The sequence below is a fragment of the Eleutherodactylus coqui genome, chromosome 8, assembly GCF_035609145.1.
Source record: "Eleutherodactylus coqui strain aEleCoq1 chromosome 8, aEleCoq1.hap1, whole genome shotgun sequence".
Lineage (NCBI taxonomy): Eukaryota > Metazoa > Chordata > Amphibia > Anura > Eleutherodactylidae > Eleutherodactylus > Eleutherodactylus coqui.
In genome coordinates, this window is record NC_089844.1 from 68,130,738 (window position 1) to 68,146,442 (window position 15,705).

Genomic DNA, 15,705 nt, shown 5'->3' on the forward strand with positions numbered 1-15,705 from the left:
CCTCTCACATAAATATGAAACACATTCTTTGGAATGAGTTCATTCACATTTGCGATGTTTTCCTGAACAGCACATAGAAAACAAATCGCAGCATGTTCTTTCTTTTAGTGATATCGTCCATTGTTTTCAATGGGGTTGATGGCAGAAACACCAGCCCCGTTGAAATCAATGGTGGAGGATCGTGAAACAGCCTGGCATCCCTGTGGGGCTGAAGGAATCCCCCATAGCATGGAGAGAGAGGGAGGTAGAGCTACAGTGAATCTCCTAGAGAACTCTCCATATTTGGTGAGATAGGGGGCAGGGCTAGAGGGCTCTCATAGTGATTCCTCTTTATCCAAGAGAGGGGGCAGGGCTATAGGGCAGATCCCTCTAGTTCTCCCCTTTTGGCTAGAATAATCCGTCTGTGGGCATTAGCCCAAACTGGAGCAACCAGTGTCAGGCAGCTGCTGCCAAGGCAAATAAGATCATGGGGCACATTATGAGAACATTGTTCTTCCTCTTTACAAGTCACTGGTCAGACGACACGTGGAATATTGAGTACTGTTTTGGGCACCAATACTCAAGAAGAATTCTTGAGCGGGTACAAAGGTGGACAACTAAAGTAATAAACTGAATGGGCAGACTACAATACCCAGAGAGGTCATTAAAATTGGGGTGAGCTTTGTGGGTGAGGGTAGGAGTTTAAATTTGGCTCTGTAGTGGATGGGCAGCCAATGCAGTGACTGTCATAGCGCAGAGGCCTCTCAGAAGTGGCTGGACAGGAAGATGAGCGCGGCTGCCACATTTAGTATGGATTGGAGAGGGGAGAGTTTGGTGCAGGGAAGGTCAATGAACAGTGAGTTGCAGTAGTCAAGTCGGGAGTGGATGAGGGCAATGAGTGTCTTTAGCGTGTCCGTGGTGAGGAATGGACAGTTTTTAGCAATATTTCTGAGGTGCAGGTGGCATGTTCGGGCCAGGGATTGCATACTTGCATACTATGTTACCAAGTACATGTGTGTTTTAGAGATGAGCGAATCTACTCGGTTCGGGTGCTTTTGAACTCGAGCACCGCTTTTTCCGAGTTACTCACTACTCGGACGAAAAGATTCGGGGGGCGCCGGGGGTGAGCGGGGGGTTGTAGAGGGGAGTGGGGGGGGGGAGAGAGAGAAACACCCGCCCCCCCGAATCTTTTCGTCCGAGTAGTGAGTTACTCAGAAAAAGTGGTGCTCAAGTTCAAAAACACCCGAACCGAGTACGCTCGCTCATCTCTAGTGTGTTAAAGTCTGGATTGCATCCGTTTCACTGCGCTTTTCACAAGAACACTCGACTGATGTAATTTGTTTTCCACGGTTTCCTGGCAACATATGTAAAAAGTTGCGGTGCATACACCTGTAACATCTGTTTTCACTGTACTTTTACCCTCCCATAGACATTCATGACCTACTTTGGGCCGTGATGCCCACCAAAGTAGGACATTATGCCATTTTTTTGTTGTTGCTCCTGTAAAGTACACCAGTGTATCTCCACGGTTCCGTATTAACCCTTTGCAATCCAATTTTGGATTCAGGGTTTCTTAGGGGGCTTTCTCTTTCTGCCATTATACAATTGTGCCATCTGCTGGCTGGAGCAAGTATTGTGGCATGTGACATGCTGGAGAGGCCGCCGACAACAGAGCAGCCAGTAATACACAGTAAGAAGACCCTGCTGGACGCCTTCCGACATCGAAGCTGTACAGCCTTCAATAAGAATGTCTTCAGACATCAGACAGTGGATTGGAAAGGGTTAAGTCCTTAATATAATTGGGCAGAATCTACCCTCATGTGAACGGGCCCTTACAGTGCAGGGCATACATACGCTGCGTATTATAATACACCGTGACTAGAGCGCATTAATTTCATTGGGTTTGTTCACTTGAGCATATTTTTCCCTGTAATGCGTGCTCACGTGAAGAAATATGCGGCACGTCCTATCTTGGTGCGTACTGCACATCGTAGAAGCCCATTCAAATCAACGGGCATGCGTAAATACTCAGCAAACTGCATATTGTCTTACAGTCAATGAGCTTTTGTGCGCGCTTTTTACGTGCATAAATACGCTGTGCGTTTTTGCTGATGGGCTGAAAAATGGTGTATTTGAGCCCATAAATGCGCTGGGTATTCATGGACTGAAAGATGCATATGCCACTATTTTCCAAGGATTTCTAAAGTTCTGTTCACACTACAGTCTAGGCCGGTGTTTCCCAGACTCAGTCTAGTCCTACAGCCCCCCCCAGCAGGTCATGTTTTCAGGATTTCCTCAGTAGAGTGTTGCCGATGCCTCAGACATTGCCGCAGGTGTTCTCTCTGTTGGATATCCTCAAGTCATGACCTGTTGGAGGTAACAAGGCTGTAGACTTGCTCAGCATAAAAGGCATCTTTGAACGACTGCCTGTTCACTCTTCATGCAGGCGGTTGGCCAGAAGAGATCTCCGGCGCACTCCGCCTCCATTCACTGACTGGCTATTGCTCCTATGTGAAAGCACAGAAGCAGCAAGAGTTGTTGGGGCGCCTGTCAGACACTCTTTTGCCCGATAGTTGTCCATTGTAAAGCCACCCTAAGGCTGGGTTCACACGGGGCGGAAATTCCGTGCGAAATTTCGCCGCGGCAAATCCGCATGCGGCCGCTAATCCCGGGATTCTCAGGAATCTCGTCCACACGGGACGGCAAATCTGCTTGCCGACCGCAGCATGTTCTTTTTTTTTTTTTTTTCTTCCGCTGCGGCCGCGCTGTCGGAAGGCCGGGCCGCTTCAAAACTGCCGCGGGTTTTGAAGCAGCCATTCTCCCGGCGGGAAATTTTGCGTTTTTTCGCAGCAGCCAAACCGTGGGATTTCCGTTGGGAATCCGCCCTGTGTCAACCCAGCCTAATAAGTATGACACGTTCTATTCTGGAGACAGAACAATTCAGTAGTAGAGATGAGCGAGCGTACTCGTTTCGGGTGTTTTTGCACTCGAGCACCGCGTTTTCCGAGTAACTGACTACTCGGACGAAAAGATTCGGGGGGCGCGGCGTGGTGGAGCGGGGGGTAGCAGTGGGGAACAGGGGGGAGCTCTCTCCCCACTTCCCTCTGCAACCCCCGCTGCCCCCCCCCCCGAATCTTTTCGTCCAAATAGTCAGTTACTCAGAAAACGCGGTGCTCGAGTGCGAAAACACCCGCAAAGAGTACGTTCGCTCATCTCTATTCAGTAGTTTTATCATGATCCCTGCACAATTGGAATGATAAGTGTCAGCACATTTAGAGGCAAAGATCATTGTTCAAGAGAGTTTTGAGAGACTGTTTTGCATAAACTGCTAATGGACACTAATGCCACCTTCATTTGCATATAAATGAGCTTCCAGGACCTGTATGCAGAGAACAGCAGGTGGTCTGTTCTTTGCATTCAGCTCCTTTGTTCTGCCAAGGGGCTCAAGCTGAATACAATGTAATCAGTGCCCACGTGGAGACTACAGCACCATGGACCTCAAACAGGATATGCTGTCTGTGTTATCTTCTCTCTCACTGAACGATGAATTTTATGCTCGCCTAAAAATGATCATTCAACCAAAGAGTGAAAAATGGGAGCATTTACACACAACGATTATCACTCAAACTATGGCTTTTGAGCGATAATCGTTGCGTGTAAATGGGCCTTAACCCTTTTATATAGATGGCACAGGATTACCATTTGTATTTGGTGATGGTCACAGCTCACCTCCTCCCTCTCTTTGCACAGAGCATGCCCACAACACATTTCAGTAGAAGTCCCAGTCTACAGTTTCATGTGGTCCATGTGATTGTTATAATGCAAATCTCCGAATGCTGTTAAGAGAAACTTGGGCAAGATGGCCATCTCCAGGCAATAATTGTCCTATATAGACAATAGAATAAAGATATCTACAGTCATAAAATTACAAAAAATTACAAAAATAGAAAATGTATCGGTATCTGGGTTTAACTTAGTAAAAAAAAAGTATGGGTGATACATTCTCCTTTAAGAACGTACCGCCTGTGTTTTGTATCGCATGTACTTGAGTCCTTTTGTGGCTTGGACAAACTCTCCAAGGGTCAGATGAAGATTATTAACCAATCGGCAGCAGGTGCTTCTGCTGTGCCGTTTATTGCCGGTCGTTCCATGTGATTCTATCAGGCAATGCTCATTATCCGGCATACTAGGCATTCTTTTACGTAATTACATCTCGCCGATAAGCGCATCTTTGTTTAGCCACAAGGTCCAATCCTCCGAGGACTCTGCATCAACAGCTTGTGATTCTGGTTCTTGAGAAGTCTTGACGTTGCCGGTTAAATTGAGAACCTATTAAATGGAAACTCATAGCCCTCGTTCTAATTAATTCCAGATTTTTAATGTTGAAGGTAAAGCTAATTTTAGCTTTTTCATCAAAAGGTAGGCTGGCATCATCCCTTATCCAAACAGATTGAAGGAGAGATTTTAAATTAAATCATGTCTCCCGATGAGTCAAATGAATTAACTTCGACGTGGTATAATTGGCGCGGCGCAGAACTGCTCTTGATTTTCTGTGATGCGATGCAACGTGCTTGGCAGATGCTTAGCGCAAATTACGTCACGGTAGTTGGCGACGCTCGCTATCTTTGACCCCCTTTTGCTTCATAAAGGAGCTAAATGAAGTCTGATTGAAATGAACGTGATAACCGTTTATTTCCAGCATGCCCTATGCTAGTGCAATCCGCTAAGAGTGAAGTAAATGAAAGTAGACATAAAGGATTCGTGATTATTGGCTATTGAATAGAATAAGGCCGGGGGTGGGGGGTCCGCTCTTCTGCTCCATAAGCCAAACGGCTCCGTCTCAGGATGGAACCAAACGGCATTGAACGGACCCTATTGACTATAACGGGGTCCGTAGACTTTCCACTCAGCTTGCCCGGCCGAAAGAAAAGGCGCTGCATGTAAATCAAAGTTTAAAATCAGAGTCCCGCGAAGTAATAGATTTTGCCCATTTCGGGCGACCATTGTTTGAAAAACAAAAAACTACAATTGATATGATACGTTGTGTTGGAAAATCTGTGATCAGCTGACAGTAGAAGAGTATAGTGTCACTGGATGAATTCGGCCAATCGTTTGTCACTTTGCTAAAGGACGGTAATTTAAAAAAAAATTAAATTAACCCTTTGCAATCCAATTTTAGATTCAGAGTTTCCTAGGGGGCTTTCTCTTTCTGCCATTATACAATGACGCCATCTGCTGGCTAGAGCCAGTACTGCGGTATGGGACATGCTGGAGAGGCCCCCGACAACAGAGCGGCCAGTAATATACAGTAAGAATACCCTGCCAGACGGCTTCCGACATCGATGCTGTACAGCCTTCAATCAGAATGTCTTCAGACGTCAGGCAGTGGATTGGAAAGGGTTAAAACCGATCTCCAGCCTTGGACTAAAATGTCCAAACCACTGTGTATTAGTTTGCACTGTTAGTCTAAGAGACTACACGCTCTTTATTGGTCAGTGACAATCAAATAAGGTAGTCAGAAAAGCGGTACAGCCATATTTGTTTGTCCAGAACCAAACGATCCCCCCCATTTTTAACCCTTTTCAATCCAATTTTGGATTTAGGGTTTCTTATAAGGCTTTCTCTTTTTGCTGTTATACAACGGTGCCATCTGCTGGCTAAAGCCAGTGTGTGCGCGCCACAGAGGCTCCAAAAGCGGAGTTGCTGGCAATAGCCGGTAAGAATACCCTGTCGGACGTCTTCTGATATTGGAGCTGTACAAGCTTCAATCAGAACGTAGGAAGACGTCAGCTAGTGGGATTGGAAAGGGTTAACTGTGCCCCCAATCTGCCACTTTAGTCTACTATGTTGCCAGTGGAATAGTTCGTACGACAATCCACGGACAATTGAGCAGCCACGTTGTGGCCAATCACAATTCTCTGCGTATTAACTATTAAGCACTCCTAGGCTGCTCTAGGAGATCACAAGTACGATGGCTACAATTCCTGAAAGCAAGTGAAGTTCCAAAGACCAAGTATTCCATCAGGGCCTTCCTAGCCGTCTATAGGTAGGGCATCTAAATGAATGCATTGTATAATCTCATGGTATAACATACCGGCATGTAGTTTTCGGCCCATCTGCGGCCAACCAAATCGCTGACTAGCATCCAAGCCTTCTCTTTGCTTTATTTAATGAACTTCGCACCATCACAAAGGAATGAGAGCTGGCAGCGGCTGCCGTGTGACTGCGCAATAGCCAAGGCTGGATGCCATACTTCTTTCCATGTCGGTTCACTTGCACCTGCAGTTCATTTTCGAAGGATTTTTACTATGCTCATGGAGCCAGGGTGTGCGATGCGGGCGTTATTCATATGCCGTTCACGAAGAATTCAAACTGTGTTTCTGTCCTACACTTGGCTCTTCTGCAGTAATAAACCTGGTCTAGTTACAGCCTCATTGAAGATGCAGGTTAATTATGCAATAACAGGCTTGATGGGGTTCACATATTTAGTTATCCGGTTTCTGCTTTATTGCCAGATTCTTTACGTCTGAAGAAATCTACACTGTTGGTCCTCGAACAGCTTAGATCATAGGAAAATCCTAAGAAATGCTGTTACTTTTTCCACTCCTTACAGAACACTATACATTCCTATGAAAAACTATCTAAAGTGTTATAAAAAAAAATAACATTAAGAATTCCACGGCAAGACTGGGCAGAGCAGGATCACACATTTCCAGCATTGTCCCTCATGAGCAGCGTCTTCTGTGGCCAAGAGGCAAGACACATTAGAAGAAGCATTGCTACTTGGATATCATTGATTTGAATGATTGGTAACAATAGTTATGATGGAAATGCTTGGTTTCTTAAAGGCCCATTTAGACATGATTATCGCTCAAAATTCGCTCAAAAGCCACCTTTTGAGCGAAAATCGTTGTTTCTTAATGTGCCCATCTTTCAGTTTCTGCCGAAGGGCAGTTTTCAGTTCTGCTTGAAAACCATCCTTCATCAGAACAGCTGATAAGCAGGACCGCATGCTGTCTTCTGCCCAGGGAGAGCTGATTACAGTTGATAACATTCTATCAGGGGTTCTTAGCTGTCAGCCCCACTGCAGAACAGCTGATAAGCAGGACCATGCACTGTCCATGGGGCTGAATTCTCCAGGGGGAGCTACAGATTACATTTTTTTCTCTTAGCAGCCTGTGGCTGAACAATGGAGCTAATTACAGAGCTCAGACCTCCTGCTGAGTTCTGTAACAGCTGCCAGAAGCTTATTTACATGCAAATGAAGCTGATAAAGTACTAATAGCAATTAGTGCCTATTAGTACTTTATGCAAAATGATCTCTGACCTTTCAATCTTTTGAAAGATTATCTGTGTGTGTAGATGGGCCTTAAGTTTCTCTTTAAGGAGTTGTCTGGTGTGGAGAATGTGTTACTATGCCTTATTAAATACTACACTTTTATTTTTCAAAAGTAGTTGTGCAACTATTGGCAAGTCTTATCATAAGAGCTCCATATAGTTCTGTTGTCGTAATAGAAATTAAATTAATAGTAGAGATGAGCGAACGTACTCGGTAAGGCCGATTTCGCAATCGAGCACCGCGATTTTCGAGTACTTCACTACTCGGGTGAAAAGGACTCAGGGGCGCTGTGGGTGAGCGGGGGGTTGCAGAGGGGAGTGGGGGGAGAGAGAGAGAGAGCTCCCACCTGTTCCGCGCTGCTACCCCCCACTCCACCACGCCCCGCCCCACAGCGCCCCCGAGTACTTTTCACCCGAGTAGTGAAGTACTTGAAAATCGCGGTGCTCGATTGCGAAATCGGCCTTACCGAGTACGTTCGCTCATCTCTAATTAATAGCGCTCTGAGGACGCCAGTTTGGAAAAGTGATAGTATTCCAGGGTTTCAGGAATTCTCAAGTCTTAGAGGAAAGTATGCAGTTCGGGACCCTCCTATATTGGGCTAAGAAGAGTGTGGTTAGGGTATGGGCTCTTTTACACAAGCCAGTTCTCTGCTATTGTGTTGATCAGCAATATAGCATGTAGATCGGTACTTGTTACTGCCGTTCACATATGGCTGAGGATTGTTAGTGTGGGGCTAAACGAGCGTTAATATGATCTGTCATCAGTTTATACGATGAAATGTACTGCGAACAAGCAATCCGTTTTCTGCTCATATTAAAGGGGTTTTCCGTTTACTAAGTCATACTTTAAAATTGGTACCAAACGACTGAAAACCATAAAACAAATGGTACTTACCCGTCTTCAACCACGCTGTTTCAGCGTTGCAGCCCCACGATTCCTGGCATCATGGTGCTCGGATGTGAGCACTGATGCCAGAACGGATGGTGAGACTATAGCCTGTGATTGGCAGGCAGTGGTCACCTGACTTCCGCTGTCAGGAACAGGAGGAGTTGCGGGGCTTCAGTGCTGGATCGGGTATGTACCCCTTGTTTTGTTTTCAGTTATTTGGCATTCATTTTAAAATATGACTTTGTAAGCAGACAACCCGTTTAAAGATCCGATCAGTCGTTGAACGAACATTTTCTCGTTGATCGTGTCAGGCCAGCAGTAAGTGGCTTATTTTTGGGAGACCTTTCTAGTATGTAGGTACTAAATGGATTATCCAAAGAAAGATGCTTACCCAATCCAGTCTGCGTCCGGCGGTGCCGGTGCCACTGTGCCAGTTTAGACTGTGGGTCACGTAGTATTTGGCTTCCTCTTTTCATGGGCTCAGTGACTTTATTGCATTGGACTGGTTGACTTTTAACTAATAGCTCAGTCAACAATGAATTACTGGCCTTGGGAGCTGGAAGAAAGCCCGCCAGAAGTGACAGTGTTGGCAACATTGGGTCTGGATTGAGAAATGAAAGAGCTGGAAAACGGAGGATGATGGGCACTGCTGGTGATGAAGCCCAGGGTCGTAAGTGGATAGGAAACCTATTTCCAGCAGAATCGGTATCTTCATTGGGCTTTTGACAAACTGCTGGTGGAGTCTAAGAAGCCGCGGGAGGCTTGTAGTGATTCAGATAATGCAAATTCAAAGTCTGTAGAATCGCAAAGGCATAAATAAAGACATCTTTTTTGAGATTGTAATATTGTACCAGACACAAGCCCCTTTCTTTTTTTTTTTCCTCGCCATCTTGGAACAGATATGTCCTTATTAAGATATGTATTATTTGTTGTTTTTGTGTTTTTATAGACTTTCAAGTTGTCATGTGATGTGATTTCATTGCTCAGTGCTGGTCTTCCGCAACTTTTTAAAAATCTTCAGCAATTGTCTTTGAGTTAAAGGGGTATTCCAGGCCTTTATTTTTTCTGTTGATGACTAACAGGTCATCCATGGATGATTGCGGGGACCCACCACTTGGATCTCTGCTGATCAGCTGATTCCTGTAGCCGCTGTCAAAACAGTCAGCAATGGAAGCGCATCGGCCCGGATTGGTATTGCATTCGCAGCTCCTATTGAATTCGGTGGTAGCTACACTGCAGTACCAACAACCTGGCTGCTGCGCTGTGATCGGCACTTTTTACTTCCTACGCTGACCACAGTCACAGTGGCCCCCTGGGAATCTGCTAAACAATAGGGATCTGAGCTGCTGGTCCCTGATGATCATCCAAGGATGACCTCTCTGTCATCAATAGAAAACATTTTTTAAAAAGTCCTGAAATACACTTTATAGCCTGATGAAGGTACCAATTCAACACGGAAACTTGTTACTAGAAAGAAGTTTCTTATCCACTTCTGACCCTGGGCTTCATCAGTAGCAATGCCAATTATCCACCGTTTTCCTGCTCTTTCACATTTTACTATGGAAAACATGGCTGGAGGAGGCCGCAGTTCTTCGATAGGCTGTGATGCAACACTTCTAGGTGTTCATTTATTGGTCTACACCAACATCTAAGGGGGTTCTTTACTGTAAGAGCAGTGAGACTATGGAACTCTTTGTCTGAGAATGTGGTGATGGCAAATTCGATAAGAGTTCAAGAGGGGCCTGGACGCAGTTCTTGAGCGATACAATATTATATGTTCTAATCACTTATGACTTCAGAAGGGTCTGTGATCCGGCGATTATTGCTATAGGCAGATTGGAGTTGAAAAGGAATTCTTTTCCCTTAAATTGGGGAAAATTGGCTTCCACCTCATTGAGTTTTTTTTTTTGTCTTCCTCTGGATCAACATTGTGACGGTAATAGGCCGAGAACTGGTTGGCCAAGTGTCTTTATTCGGCCTTACATACTATATTTTAATCTCCTTGATTGGCCTCTCTACGTTAAGGAGCGCTGGTTTTCTTTCTAATTACAGTGGATCGATAAGTATCTTTTAAAGTAGTTTTAGGATATTTACTGCACTCCTAGAATAAGAAGAGCATAAGGGTAAAACGTCTATTGTTTCTCTATATTGATATCCGTGGCACCTTCTCTATAAATCCTCAGAAAATCCTGCTTTCATCCAGCGGTTCTTCTTTAGAAGTTTTTATTATTATTTTATAAATTATGTATTATGACCCGCATGCCTCCTCCAAATAACTTTTTCCTTTAGTTTGAGGGCAAGCATCACTTTTCTCTTCCTATAAAGCCACTTTTAGTCGGTGAACCTGGCAGACTGAAAGGCCACCTTCCCGCTGTTAACATTGTGCTTTCTTTCTACAGGCGGCAAAGACAGAAGAAGCGGCCTCATTCTGACAATCCCATTGTGCTCCGAACAGACAAATATGGATGAGCTGAGCGTCACCCTGGACTACCTGCTCAGCATCCCAAGGTGACTGCTACTTCTGGCATGAATAAATTATAGTAAACTTTAGCGCCAGTCGTCGCCCGCTTTTGAGAGGTGTTTTGTGATTAGGTACTATTCAGCACGTCTCCTTCTTTACTTGGACTTCCAGGATTAAAATGGGAAAAGAAAAGCCTGTCTGTGTATTAACTCCTTATTGCATCCCCCAGATGGGCTTGTTATGGATTTGGCAATGATCAGTCTGTACGGGTCCGGAAATAATTATGTATTAGCCTATCAAGATATTTATCCATAAACAGTCATCTTCTATTGGCGGCCATTATATTGATATAGTAAACGGAAGTAGATGCTATAACAACATACATGCAGATTACACCATACAGCAGTCATTGGGGCCAAGCCAAAACCAAAACATTTGTTAATGATGTTTTGGCAACAATGGGAGTAGAAATTGGAGTCAGGAAATGAATAAGGAAGTATTCGGGCCCTGAGGAAGCTCCCACGATTAGCGGGAGTCTGAACCCTATGTTTCAGTCTAGATGCATGCACGATGAACGATTAAATTAATTTGCCGTTCAGTTACTGCAGGCATATAAACCGATTGATGGGATCGATTGGTGTAAACAGGCAGTCGTTTATAGATGAACGACTGCCTGTTTAATGTGAATGGAGGCGGGACTGCTTGAACCATTTCCCTGGTCATCCCATGTAAAAGCACCCTCAGTAAATGTAGTGGTTTGCTTAATAGGGGCCGTTCACATCTCATTCTTTGTTTTTAAGGTGTAGGTCAAAAAAGCTCCTGATGGGGCTTCTTTATTCAGACAGAGGCCAAAGATTTTTATTTTTTTTTGGTTTTTGTACTGGCTATATTGTCAGTAGAGATGAGCGAGCAGGCTCGTTTAAGGCAAATACTCGAGCGAGCATCCCTCTTCTTGAGTAACTGATTACTCGTCCGAGCAAATGTAGCGGGGGGGGGGGGGGGGGGGAGAGATCTCTCTCACTACCCCCACCCCCCGCTCTCCTCTGTCGACCCCCTGCATTTGCTCGGACGAGTAATCAGTTACTCAAGAAGAGGGATGCTCGCTCGAGTATTTGCCTTAAACGAGCATGCTCGCTCATCTCTAATTGTCAGTAGGTCATTAAAAAAAAGTATGGCAGTTGCGTAGTAGACTGCACAAGTCCATCCCATGAAGTCCTGGTGGTTTCATCTCCTTGCGCTTAGGGATTCCGCTTTCCTGCTCCCTGAAAGAAGCAGGAAATGGGGATCCCCATAGCTAAACAGCTCAGTCTCAGGATGGAACCAAACTGCGCCGAACGGACTCCGTTGGCTATAAATGGGGTCTGTTCGGTTTCCGTACAACTGCCCGGCTTTTGGGTGGAAGAAAAACGTGCAGAATGCAGCGCTTTTTCTTCTGGTATTTTGAGCCAGATCTGCGACGGAACCTCCAGCCGGAAGTACCAACAAAGATGTGAGACAGACGTGGGGGAAAGGACAAGTGCTTTCATTTCACAGTTATAATACCCTCTGCTGTGGAATTATTGTTTTTAGGTTGTATTGTCTATGCTTGCTCTCCAGGTCATTGGGGCAGTCCTACTGATGCTGCTTAAAGGGGTTGTCCTGTTACCCGTCAACATTCCCTCTATAGCACCCACCGTGCTAAAATGACAAAAAGAGCAATACTTGCCTGTCCTGAGCCCCCGTGATCCAACACTGTGGTCCCAGTGTTTCTTGTGGCAGATGATGTCACTGAAAGTCACCTGCCCGCTGCAGCATCACCGCTGCAAACTCTTGGCACCCAGGAAGCGAGCGCTGATGCCAGGAGAACGTGCGGTAATGCTGCAGCCTCTGATTGGTGCTCGAAGGGCCTTTAAACATTGGTTCCAGTATAATTAAATACAACTTGAGAACACAGGCGGATGCATAGATTTAAAATTTCTGGGTTTTGATTAAAAAAAAAACATTTACCACTATTTCAGCGTCCTATAAACGCCATTTAATAGTGCTGCGGTCCTCTTATGGAACAGAGGCAAACTTTGATTAGGCAGTCCTACAATGTGTCCAATCTAATCTCCATGCCTCATACTGGATGATAAATAGAATGCATTTTGCAAAGTTAGGCCAAAGTTTTGATGCAATTGTTGGTGATGGATGTTGCCCCCTCTTTGGATGCGGTGAAAAATGCATCAAAGTGTCTCTAAGCACATGAGAAATGTCTTGCAAAGCATATGGAACAGTTTTCTGATGCAATTTGTACCTTTTCCATAGTAAGGCCCAATGTCCACGGATGGATTTAATTTGAGGAATCCGTGTCGGTCACCCATGCAGAAGATCCGCAATTCAAAGTGCCGCATAGGGAAGCATTGGCGTCTGCAACTGAATTTAAGCATGCGGATTTGATTTGCAGACCGTTTGTGGAAAACAAATCACAGCGCGCTCTATTTTAGTGCAGATTCCGTGTGCACGACTTCAATAGGCGCTGACTATCCACGGTGCAGACGGTCTATGGTTAAAATCAATTAGGGAGGTGGGGGTTGCTGATTTTTTTTCTTGCGCTGATGATCCGCAGTGCATCTGCGTAGGTCTGTGCGGAAAAACCATTACATCCGCAATCTCCTGTAAATGGTTTCCGCAGGTCTCCCGCTGCGGAAAAATGTATCACAAGTTTGCGATTTTTGTGCAATGCATTTTTAACATTAAGTTTCATTGACAATCGCGTTAAAAAACACTGCAGAGATATCGCGGGGAAAAAAAAAAGTACGTGAAAACCGCTAGCGTGCAGGGGCCCTAAGAGGCAGAGCTCTCCACTTTTGGTTTTGTTCTTGACTATTTGTATTTCAGTGTTTTGCCGCTTTTTATAATTTCTTTGCAGATGGAAAATTTTACTGTGCTATATAAATACAGCTGATATTTATAGGGAAGGGGTGTTCTAACAGGCAGGAAGGTGACATATGGATATCATCAGATAATAGACTTTGTTTTGTTCCAAAAGTAGTCATTTACAGTAGTAGAAATAATGTCCCTCTACTGGAAATAGTCTAGGATATTAGTCACAGTCGTTAGCTGGCAAGTACAAAAGCCCTTTAGCCTCATGCCTTATATGGTACTAATGAGAGAATGATATATCCCCGTAATATCATGGATGACATTGAACAGTACCCCCCTCGGGACTCCAGCTGCAGTTATAGGGGAGGATGGGGACACTTACTGTAGCCTACAAGGGTATACAATGAAGAGGAACTATCCTTGAAAGTTGACACGTATTCGCCGTGTTGCATCCCCGGCCTGGCTCTATAATGACTAATGGTTTGTGTGGTCGGTTTCCACCATGAAGTTTTATCTGCAAATGCAATGCCAACCATTCAGGGAACCTCAGCCCCTTCATTATCATCTACAGTGGGGTTATCACTGGTCGAACCCAACCTACTTGCAATATTAAAGGGGTTGTAAACTATTGATGGTCTAGCCACAGGATAAGCCGGGGCTTCCCAACTCTAGTCCTCCAAGTCATGTTTTCAGTATACCCTATAGTAAAGAACACCCGAGGCACTGACAAGAATTACATCACCTGTGCAATACTGAGGAACTCCAGAGAGTCCACCCCCAGGACCTCCTTTGATGAGCTGTTTCCTGCAGTTAGCAGACATCTCTGTTCTCACTTTAGTGGCGAGTCTTGGTATTACAGGCAAGGTAACCATTGAGCTAAGTGAAGGCAGTACCAAGCCTGGCCAATGCAGTGGGAATGGAGCTGTCTACTTCCTGTAGAAATTAGTTCAGTGCAGAGTGCAGCAATCTGGCCAACAGCTGATCAGTGAGAGTCTTGGCTGGCGGATCCACACCAATCTACTATGGATGGCCTATTCTGAGGATAGGTCATCAGTACTGGCTGAGGTCATGCCCCTGCCAGGCCCCTCATTCCCATTGGCTGACAGGGAACCGACTGACAGGGGAGTACATTCCGGAGTGGCTGAACTAGCAAGGAAAGTTGTCGGGGAATGCTGAAGCTTAGCGCTGATCCATTGCCAGACTGACAGCGCACACAGATGTGGAGGGCGGCGGGGGGACACAGCCCTTTGGCGTCAGCACAGACATTCCCACAGGATGCTATTGGTGCACATGCCAGGGTGTAGGGGACTGTGGCAGCACGGCAGGGAGCGGTGATCGCAGGGCGGCACGTAGGAGCACAGGATGCGAGTGGTGTTCCAGAAACAGTCATTGCGGGGACAGAAGCAAGCACGGCGCACACGCGTCATCAGGCACTGCGCTTGCAGTCAGGGGACATCGTCGGCACACTTACGCATGTTTCCATATTTTAACGCATCTGGCATCCCGTTTCTTCTTTTTCCCCTGCTTTTATGTTTCATGACGGAACAGAAGAACAAAACTAACGGAAATGTGAAGAGAGCCGTAGAGCCTACAAGCTCTTTTCTGTAAGCTCCTCTTGTGGAAACTGCTGAGGGACTAATACTTTGGGCACATCACAGTGCCACATTCATTCCTCGGGTATCTTCACGTAGGGCATGAATGCTGCAGACGTTCCACACAGAAAGCCCACCGCATTTACAGTATAAGCCACCTGGATGAGGGCTAACGAGGGTTTCTAGGAAAATACTACTAATGACGTATCCTCAGGATAGGTCATGAATAGTTGATCAGCTGGGGTCTACAACTTGGGACCCAGGCCGATCAGCTAGTTGGGCGCTCGCTGTCAGTGCCGCAGCGTCTGAGTGGAAGCTGCTGCTCAGACCCTGGTGTAGTGGACAACACTAAGGCCTCATGTCCCCGGGGAAAATCAGGCCCACCGCAGATTCTCCATGCAGAATCCTGCAGCGGGTCCCTCCTTTCCCGCGGACATGAGGCTAAAAAGAAGATTAAACTTACCTGTCCGCACACTGCGGATCTTCCCTCCGTCGCGGTCAGATCTTCTTTCTTCAGCCCGGCGGATGTGCTCGGCACGCCAGCCAGCAGCGTGTTGCGCGCATGCGCCGGGCACTCCATTTTTTTTTTAAACTCCTGCTCT

The 15,705-nt window shown here is 45.8% G+C and overlaps 1 protein-coding gene across 1 annotated transcript in view; it reads left to right on the top strand.

The window, feature by feature from the left end:
• Window positions 1–15,705, top strand: part of SESTD1 (SEC14 and spectrin domain containing 1) — a 152,063-nt gene that overhangs the window by 38,984 nt on the left and 97,374 nt on the right. Inside the window, exon 3 of the mRNA XM_066575769.1 lies at window positions 10,606–10,714. Coding sequence (XP_066431866.1) covers window positions 10,606–10,714 — 109 coding nt within the window. The remainder of the gene's footprint in view (window positions 1–10,605; window positions 10,715–15,705) is intronic.